Raw genomic sequence first — 10,932 nt, 5'->3', positions numbered from 1 at the left:
GGGATATTTGCTTTTAAAATCTGTAATTATTGTAGGTGAAATAAAACTGAATTATATAATTTACATCTATGTATTTAATCAGAATTAAATGTTAATAAACTTAATGGGATATAGGGGAATTTATTTGTCTTTTAAGCACAAAACCTTACAATAAGCTTTTATTTTACTGTGCCAATCACAAGGATCAAGTCCCTAATTTTAGTATTGTAAGCCCTCAAGCTCATCACTGAACCATCAGAGGCAAAAATATTAATATAATATGCTAATAATATATTGATGACAAAAAAAAGAATACCTTTACAAGTTCTTCCTGGGTACTAAACTCTTTTTCACATGTTCTCCAATGACAATTAGTTTCTACAAAATCGCCAGGCTCATCTTTCAGATCTGCTGTATTCTCTCGATCATCATCACCAACACTAGGTTCTCCTGCTCCTCCAATGCAAGACTCTTTCTTTACTCTTGTCCTTTGACTATCATCTCCATTTACAGTACTACTCACATGTATAGGAGTGTCTGAATTAGTCACCTAGGTTTAATCAAACAAAAACCTTCCTGAATAATCACTAGTGTATGGTAAAAATTCAATCTTTATTACCAACATACAGTTTGCACTCAAAGTAAAGAGATTCTTAAACATTCATACTATGTGTCGATTGAAACCATTTGTATTTTTGTCATTCATAACCCAATGCTGATCTAACTTTACCCAACTCTGGAGGAAGTGTGAATTACCATTGCAATACTTCTGTGGTCAGTTTTTAGCAAGTTAAAGAGGAAGTATGATGACATGTTGCAATACTTCTGATGTTAGATTTTAGCAAACTCAAAAACGTGTTTAATTTTTGCAGTATTTCTGAGATCAATTTTAACCAAGATAAGTAGGAATTATAATTAATAAAAAATGTTGAATAATGAAAGTATAAACATTTACAGAATAAGCTGATGTATAAACAGTCATGAAGATCTACCATTTATTCTCTTAAAACTTTTATGTACAGTCATTTTACTGAAGTTTCCAGATAAATCTATGCAAATAGTGTTAACCATTATAAATCAGTATCTATTCCATCTAATTCATTTGTTCCCATTCTTTGTTAACATCCTCACTGCTTAGAATGTACATGTGTTGATTTAGCATTTGTTTGCGTGTGCTCATGATGCACATGTGCATCATAAATAAAGCATTTTATAGACTTGTTATTAGTGCTCTTATTTAATTTGAAAATACAACAACATTGCACTAAAATTCTTATCAGTACTTGCCATAGATGATGTCAATCATCACAACATGCTAACCTGCATTATTTGGAACTATCAGATTCATTGTTGCTAATATGAAAAATGAATTTATGATAAATCCTTTTTATTTGTTATTCCTTACCTCATTGTACATATATGTGTATTGTGCAAGACATTTTCTCTGTATAGTATTTTTAACAATGTTATGAAGTTGATAATAACCAATATGTTTGTGTGACCTCATGATAAAACTTAATTATTGCTATTTATTTTTCAAAGTTATTTATAAATTAATTTTTGTACATTAAAGTTTTCAATAGCAAAAGCAGTAAAGAATTTAAAGTTTTTTCTTCAAGTGTCAAAATTATTTTCTACAGGTACTATACTGTGGATAATCAAATCAATAGATGATTCCAATATGTCTGAACCACTGTAAATTTGAAACACAAACAATAAAATCATAATATGTTCATGTTGACTTACTCCAATATCAAAATTTATTCTTGGTCCTAGAGAAGCACCGGGATTAGAAAAGAATGGTTGTGTTGGATGAGCTGTAGCTGGTGGTGCCAAAACGCCTTGTCTCATCAGCTGGTGAAGCTGCTGAAAGTGTGGAGGAACAGGTGGAGGTGGAACTCCTATTGCAGGACTAAGGGTTCCTAGGTAAGTAAACCTTAACATTAGCAGATTTTTCAAATAATACTTTCTAACAACAGGTTTAAAATTGTCTTTATAATCACAGCATTGATTATCTTTAATACAGTGGTGTAGCCCAATTTTCCAGAAAATTTAAGGGGGGGGCAAGAAATTAAAAGGCTGAGATTGATCTAAATTTTAATAAAATGGCCATTAAAACAAATCAAACCAAATGTAATAGTATTTATAGAAGTTTTACTTTATTTCTTTTTAAATGATACAAAACAAGTTTATTATATATAAAAGCTGAAAAATAATATGTGATCAATATGCCTAGTCATTAAGGTAAGCAAAGATGCTTTTATTAAGATGATTTTTCTAGAGATATATTGAATTTAAAAGTTTTTCATTCTACATAATAATACTGAGCTCAAATGGTCAAATATTCTGGACTAAATGTTACCAAAGATTGACAAAAACAGATTCTATAAGGTAGTAAATTTGTGCCAAGCAAATATAACTATCTTGTATGAAAGCCCTTACCTAATGCAGTTTTGAATATGACTATGAAATTATTGGTAATTGACTCTTAACTGAATGTAAATGTATATATGTTTTACTATAAAACTAAAAGCACATCATAAACAATTTATAAATATAACTATGAACTTTTATAATTTTTTAAATTCGATATATATGTGTGTGTGCTTGTGTAAAAAACTTTAAATGCATTTGCATTTAAAGAGATCTCATTAAAGGAGAATATTATATCTTGCTCACCTTCATCACCACTCCTTGGATGATTTAAGAAAAGAAGAAAACCATGTATCAGAAACAAAAAACAACATTTTGTATTTGTTTGTTAAATGTATTTTTTTTTATTTCAACAGATGCAAGTAAAAATGAGTCAAAACACTTATAAAGAGCTTAATATCATAAATTGATAGGTATTGTGAATATATGAGCTCAAATTTTGCATAAAAACTTTATTATTTTTTAAATAATACTAATATCACTTTCAACACAAGAAACAAATAACCTACTAAGCTTGTTGTCTTGTATAGTCATGTAGGCTCTTGAAGAAGCTGAAACAGTAAAACATTGTTCTTGTAAAAGTTATTTGTATCTTGTGTTGAAACACATATAAATGCAATAGTACACTAAATGACATGATGTATACATTTCTCTCCATACTGAATTTTTATAGCATACTTGTAACTACAGATATAAACAGGGAATTTATTTGATATTAAATGCTTTTTTTCCCGTTTTGCTCTAACAAAACAAAAGATAAAAATAGACTTTGCAACAATGCTATACATTTTGAAGATGATATCATTAGATTCAAAAAGTAAACAAATAACCAAAAAAGAATATGTTTTGAATACTTAGTACATTATATAATCCTTATGAAGTCTTTAATATTATTTAAAAGCTACAGTCATAGCCTTATATTAAAATGCCAATAATTTAACTTTTTCAATGTTATGATAGAAAAACTAAATTAATCATTTTGGATAATTGATTGATATATTTTTTTGTCAAGAAATGTAGTTTTTTTGCATGATAACATACATTATAAACATTTCAAGAGATACTAACTATATCAAATAGATTGGAAAGTCAAAAGATAGATATGAAGGTTATGAAAGAAGAGTTTCAAAGGAAGGAAGGATCATATATGGTTTCTGACTAAAGAGCATTCAAAATTAAGTCACTGTTACCACAATTTTTTTTGCCATGAATTAAGCTTTCATAAAGAAACGTAACCACTTCTCAAATTCTTATAGGTCAAGCAAAAACTCCTCATAATTTTAGTTTTCCTCATTAATATTTTTAGTTGTTGTCAATGTTGCTGTTCTTTGCCACATATGAAGTTTGGATTCAACAATAAAATGACTAAAATAAGATATTGCATTTAGTGGTTGTAAAACTATACGTTTTTTGAAAAGTTAAACTTTTACTTACCAGCTGAAAGATGTCCATATGATCCACTTGCACTAGAGCTACGTGATCCATTCATGAAAGAGACGAGGGAATTTGGAGAAAATCTTATCATAGAGTTGATATCAAAAGAATCAGAGTATGGGGAGCTAGAGAGTGCACGTTTTCGTCCATGTCGAATTCCAGGTCTTGGACTAGAAAGGCGAGAACCTGCACAAGAAAATTTTGAATCAAATTTTTATGAGACATTTTAACATTCTCAAAGCAAGTGCTCAATGGCTCTGTTCAAAAGAATGAATGACATATTAAATAATTCATTGAAATAAATGCAATTCAAAATGATAGACTGCATTTTGTCTTAAACTGTTCATTTTCATCAAATCTTTTAGTACTCGAATAAATATTGATACTTAAACGTAAGCTATTTTAAATGTTTCAAATATGTTTTAGTGAAAACAGTAAAAAGGGCATTTATTTTTTTGCACAGCATCCTAAGTTTGGTTTATTTGTTTTGAATTTCGCGCAAAGCTACACGAGGGCTATCTGCGCTAGCCGTCCCTAATTTAGCAGTGAAAAACTAGAGGGAAGGCAGCCAGTCATCACCAACCACCACTAACTTTTTGGCTACTCTGTTACCAACAAATAGTAGGATTGACCATAACAGTATAACACCCCCATGGCTGAAAAGTGGGAGCATGTTTGGTGTGACGGGGATTTGAACCCGCGACCCTCAGATTGCGAGTCAAGGGCCCTAACCACTTGGCCATGCCGGGCCAAGAATAACCTATTGGAAAATTTGTTACTTTATCTTAACTGATGCCCCCCTAAGAATCAGCAGTAATTTTACGAATATAAGAGAGAAGGTAAAAAAAACATGTGTAACAATACGTCGATCACACTATATCTGCCATATCTAAAACCGACGAAGCCTTTCGTCCAATACCACGGCTCAGAATGCTAAAATCCTGGGTTCTATTCCCCATGGCGGACAGAGTTAAAATAACCCATTGTATAGCTTTTCGCCAAAACAAACAAACAAACATTAGGTTATAAAAAATTCCTGTTTATATCAAAGGTTTTGCACAAACTTGTTTTACTTCACGAGTTGTTTAAAAACGTCAGAGTAACAGATTTTGTTAAAAAACTAAATACAAAATGGACTCTTTCAATCTAATACAGTTTTTATTTCGAACAACTTGGCTGCTTAAATTTTTAATTTTAAGACTCCTTACTATCACCCTCAATTCATTTGTATCTAAATTTAATGACCATCAAATTTAGATATAACATTATATTTAATATGCAATATCTACTATATGTAGTTGTGGTAAGTTAAGATACATGGCGCATATTTTTATATACAATTGAAAGCGTAACTGAGGTAAAAGATATCCTTAGAAAATATCCAATTATTCAAAGTTTCTTAATATTAATCTTAACGCATAGGAAGTATTTATTTAATTAGTTTTCTTTACAATGTTCATTCTGTTACTGTTAATAGCCAGGCAGTCAAAGCAGATGGCGCCACGTGACGTATTAGAACATGATGAAACGTTTGAGTTTTTTTCTAGTAATGGCTTACCGTCAACGGAAAAACACATATCAGTACCAGCTGCTGAGGTAGGTGGTATTCTATGGATGTCGCTAACCATACCTCGCTGGCTTAGTGTAGCCATTTGTTGAAGGTAATCTCCATGCATCGATAAACCTGGTAAAATGTATGTAAATATAGATTATTAACGACATAAAAATTGTATTATACTTTACAAAGTCTCTAGATGATTCCAAGTGAGTAATGCGAAATAACTGTAAAAATTCGATCATTTGATATAAAACTACTACTAGATGGCGCTAGTTTCAATATCACATAATAATAGAATGCTAATTGTAATTGTGATTTATTAAACGTGAAACTCGAATATACATAAAATAAAACATCTCATAGGCATAAGAACTACATAACCATATGGCTCTTTAGACGCTGCTAACTTAGTTCCACATCAATCACTAATTTACCCAATTAGCAATCTATCTTGCTTTCACTTTTGTAATATTTGTAAAACAAAAAATAAACTTTGAATAACTCCGCCCTTTCGTAGAGGAATCTGTCTTCAAAATTATTTTCTTTGTCGCGGGGTGTTTTTTTTTATCAACGAGCATGTTAAAATAATACAACCGACTTATTCACATATAGTGGATATAGTATCTCCATTATGTTTAAAAATCACACTAGTGACACCTACTATGTATATACAACTAAAGTACATGCTGTATTTTCATTAAGTATTTCAACGTCCAAATATAGTACAAAATCAGTTTTCATCCAGAGAAGGCTTAACGATAAGGGAAGACACGCTGCTTATATGAAAAGTCATCTACACATCCTTATGCACAGTTTATAACGTTCTTCCCTCTATAGTTTGGTTCACATGAATTGAAGTAAATATATAAAAAAATTAACACTGGTCTCTTAATTATTCTTTTTACAATATATTGTTCTTTGACCAGTTAATAAGTTTATCAGTAAAAGCTAGATATTGACTTCTTACGTCACTGACAGTCTCTTTCAACTGTATTTAAAAACTTTTGTGTCATGTAAAAAACACAAAAAAAATGAAAAAATATTCATATGTGAATAAAGACGTAATGAATTTTTGGTTCAGTTAGTACTGTTTTGTGTAGGTAAACAGCATTGTTGGGTGAGGAGTCCTAATGTTTTGGAAGACTTTTGCAATATCTGGGCATGCAAAGAAACATTCCATTTTGTATAATTTTTCGCTGTTCATTCCATTAATCAGTTGTTTCCTTGATATATATTTCGCCGTTGTTATGCCTAAGATGTAAACCGTTCAGGAACTTCAGGTCGAGGTGCAGTTACAAGTTGTTTTGCAGGCTGTGTCAAGATACAGTTATCAGTTGTGATGCAGCCCGTGTTCAGATGAAAAACTGATATTTACGAAAACTCAGCTGAAACAAAGTTTCTGTTTGGAACTCATTTATCGGAAACATACACTGCTTCCAAACTTAGATCTTAGAATCAAATGCAAGTAAAAATTCAACACCTTATGTATCCGTCTTTCTACAAGTTTTTATTCTATTACTTCATTCATATGAGCATAAGTTACAAACGCTGCAGAGATTAAATAATGTAATAAGATTATGATATTTTTTCCTGCGCTAATAATATTTTTATTTTTTTTTGTTCAGAAAGAAATCTGTTTTCCGTGGCAGCAAACTAGGATAAGTGGGAATAAACTTAACTGTTGAGAGCTGTATCAGTTGCATGATTTGATTATACATAAAAGATGCAAGAGTCAATAAGTCAAGGGAAATTCCAGATCATTTTACTTTGTCAATAAAACTACGTGTATTTGGTACAAGGACGTACGCATATTTCATCTCTGCATGAAAAGGTCCATTATTCAGAATATAAAACAAATTATTTTCCAGCGCTATCCTAAGAGGTAGTTTCATAAATAACATAATTACTATTTCAGCACCACGTTCGCTTTAGAATAAAAGTGGCTCTCACATGACAGCCTACATTAATAAAACAAAAATCCTATAGTAGAATATGACATCAGGATTTTTAACGATTTTTAGTTCGCTTACACATACCCACTGTTTCTTTTTTTTTTCTGGACTCTCTCTGTGTGTGTGTTTGTTTCTATTCAATGTATCATGTCCAACGAAATATAATCAAAATAGAAAGATGCAAATGACTTACGCTCATGCTGTTACGTTACGTATCCTATTAGCTTTGAATAAATTAGATCAATTTATTGCGTCCCCTGGTGGGACAGCGGTAAGTATGTGGATTTACAACGCAAAATCCGGAGTTCGATTCCCCGCGGCGGACACAGCAGATAGCCCAATGTGGCTTTGCTCTAAAAAAATCCACACAAAACACATCAGTTTATTGCTTACAAAAAAAAATCTGATTTGTATTATGCTTTTATGATTGGTATTGACAGCTTAATAAGGCTTAAAGCATGTGGTTTATCAATGAAAAACTGAGTTTACTGTTATGAGTGTACAACACACGTTTTTGAAGTTAAAAATAAGGGTTTTAAGAAGGCAGAATTTAGTACTTCAGATAAGGGTCATACAGGTATAATTCCCAACCGAAAATCAGCCATTTACGGCCTTAAAAACTGTAGAGAAATGGTTTTACTGCCGTGGAAAAACGAATACGGCTCCTGTCGCTTTAATGGTAGTACAGTAATTAAATGGCCGCATTCTTGGAGCTTTCTGTAGTTCTGCACAAAGTCTGCGCAGTTCACATAGTAGAGCTTCAAAAATGAACGCTTTCTAATCGCCAGACGTTTCTACTGGTGCACTGGTGAATGATCTAATTTTGCGTAAAAAAATAAATAAAAAAGTTGTAATGTCATTATTTGCGTTTACTATGACTACGTCTATTGATTTAATTTGCAAAATCAACCCTGTGCCAAATTTCACTTTTTGAAATAATAAAATAATTCATAATCAGTTAAATTACTTTTTACTGGAAGTGATTACTCCTTACCAAAAAAAAAAAATTATCTGGAGCACTTGAAGTAATTACGACAACAAATATACCGAGGTTTGAAATGAAGGGCATTATTCCACTGGTAAAAACTGAAGTAAATATGTGTGATTATAAGGAGAAAATATATCAGGAACAATGCAAACAAATACATATATAAATAATAATGCAAAGACAAAATGGAATTAACTAGAACTTTGATTAATTTAATCAGTACTAAAGCACCTAAGAAGACGATTTTTAGCTAGACCTGTATTTTTGTTGTTGTTTTGTTTTTATTTCCTTAGTTAAAATTCCCCAAATGTTCAACAAATCGTAGTTATTAAAACGTTTTGGTTATATTGTGAAATACCCCTGGAATCCATGGGACTTATTCCTTGTACTGACGTAGTTGGACTGGAATGGAAAGAATTGTGGAACTGCTTCATGTAGGCAGAACCCAAGTGGTATGGGTGGTTAAGAGGAACTTCCATCTGGCTGTTTGTAAATCCACGTCGTTGAGGCAAAACTGAAAATTCCGACATCCCTGGGCTGGGGCCATTGGCAGGCAGTCTATCAAAAATGAATTTATACATATATTAATAAAACGTTTCGTATAGTAATTTTTTTAGCACCTTAAGGCCAGTTTATTGACCATGACAAAACCATAACCCGTTTTACAGTTTTTAATACCAAAACTGTATTTGTGTTTGGTAAAAATATTGGAAAAATGTCTTATAACAAATTATGATAAAATATTGTAAACCTTGCTGAATTACACATTCAACAAGTGAGAAAGAAACAGAGACGGACCCCTGAAGGTCACATAGAGGACCCCCTTCACATGCTGTAGACAGGTCAGTATCGGGTGAATGTCACAAGTTAACTAAAACCATTATTGGACAAAAATCTGTGTGGTTGTGTGCGCGCTCATAACTGGCGAACCGCTAGATCTTTTGTCACCAAACCTGGAATGTACCACCAGTAACGTGGGGCAATTTATTGAATTTATTATTATAGCTAATATTACGATTATTTTCTGAACTTTTATAAAAGATTCATGCACAAATGCCTGCCTATTTTCTATACATTAATTCTAATCTAGTCCGTTGAACAAGCTCCCCAGTGGCACAGCGGTATGTCTGCGGACTTATACCGCTAGAAACCGGGTTTCGATACCCGTGGTGGGCAGAGCATAGATAGCCCTTTGTGTAGCTTTGCGTTTAATAATAAACAACAACCGTTGAATAACTACAGAAATAGGTAGATTAATATTGTTGAATAACAAATCAAAATTTATTGTATCCTGCAGCTATTTATCTTTACCTATGCCCACTATAATTACAACGTGTATTAGAAAACTTTGAATATTGTGGAACGTAGATAACAATTAATATACTGCTCTAACAAGTGTCAGGATATTCAATGTATAGAAAAAAATAAATAATGAAAATTTATTATTGAAATAAAATATACAGTTTTTTCTTATGTTTTTAAGTTTGTTTGATTAGATGTTATCTGGCACAAAGCTATACAATTAGGCTATTTGCTTTCTCTCCACCGCGAGGAATCAAACCCTCTATTTTAGCGTTTTAAGTCCATAAACTTAACGCTGAACCACTGGGGTATTTGACCCAATCCTTTGAAATTAAAATGTATTTAATACTGTATCTCTTGAATTTATTTCAGTTTTGCTAGTTTTATTTATAAGTACGGATACTTGGAGATGATATGTTATTTTTAGAATGGTTTTTACATTAATATGATTGGCATTTACAACCCAGGCAGCAGCTTGTGCGCGCTCTAAGGCTAAATGGTCAGGTCAGAAACACCTAGGGTTCAGGTATAGCTGTCCCTGATTTCAAACTTCTGATCATAGGGAAGTCTAGAACATCAGCTTACGACGCTACAGCGTCTTTGCCAAGCGAATAACGGGATAGATTGTCGCATATTATACAAATATTGCTAGTAACATAGGCGATGGTTTTTCTGTCTTGAAATATTTACATGTTCTAAATCCGAAAACGATATCCATTTTTCTCCAACACGTACAGATTTTTCACAAAACGTCATATTTACTTTTACATAAGTGAATCATTTTCATTGAAATCGGGTCACATTTTGTTTATTATACTTAAAATGTTGACAACAACTGGCTATATATTTCTCCAGACCAATCGCGACGTGAGAATCTTATCGATCGTTCCAGAACCCAAACAAAACAAACATGATGATAAAAAATGTTCATTGTGGTAAACGAAATAAAAATTTGATTTAAGTAAGACTTTTTTTTCTTCCCGTGATAGAAAAAATATTAATATTATTTTCGAAATCTGGGTAGCTGAATTTTGGAAAATCTGTTATTAAAACCAAAACAACTTTTATGAAGTTTAAATTCGCAGGCCTGTGTAATTAATAAGTTTAATTTAGAAAAGTTTGAAAATAGTACAAAGTGTTTCAAAACCTTATTAAACTGTATACCTAAACAGTTTTCCTCACAAACTAATGTTGCTTTGATTTCTCTTTTTTCAATGATACAAGGCCAGGCATGGGCAGGTGGTTAGGGCGCTCGACTCGCAATCCGCGGGTTCGAATCCCCGTCA

The 10,932-nt window shown here is 32.0% G+C and overlaps 1 protein-coding gene across 2 annotated transcripts in view; it reads right to left on the bottom strand.

Moving 5' to 3' along the window:
* LOC106458412 (transcriptional activator cubitus interruptus-like) overlaps nucleotides 1-10,932 on the bottom strand; it is a 109,168-nt gene that overhangs the window by 13,778 nt on the left and 84,458 nt on the right. For both annotated transcript variants that reach the window (XM_022384620.1, XM_022384621.1), the window contains 6 exons: nucleotides 8,703-8,902; nucleotides 5,405-5,530; nucleotides 3,847-4,032; nucleotides 2,922-2,963; nucleotides 1,726-1,901; nucleotides 296-529 (listed from right to left, as the gene is read on the bottom strand). In XM_022384620.1, coding sequence (XP_022240328.1) covers nucleotides 296-529; nucleotides 1,726-1,901; nucleotides 2,922-2,963; nucleotides 3,847-4,032; nucleotides 5,405-5,530; nucleotides 8,703-8,902 — 964 coding nt within the window. The remainder of the gene's footprint in view (nucleotides 1-295; nucleotides 530-1,725; nucleotides 1,902-2,921; nucleotides 2,964-3,846; nucleotides 4,033-5,404; nucleotides 5,531-8,702; nucleotides 8,903-10,932) is intronic.

The sequence above is a fragment of the Limulus polyphemus genome, unplaced genomic scaffold (genome assembly GCF_000517525.1).
Source record: "Limulus polyphemus unplaced genomic scaffold, Limulus_polyphemus-2.1.2 Scaffold459, whole genome shotgun sequence".
Taxonomy (NCBI): Eukaryota; Metazoa; Arthropoda; class Merostomata; order Xiphosura; family Limulidae; genus Limulus; species Limulus polyphemus.
This window is presented reverse-complemented; position numbering and strand designations above follow the sequence as displayed.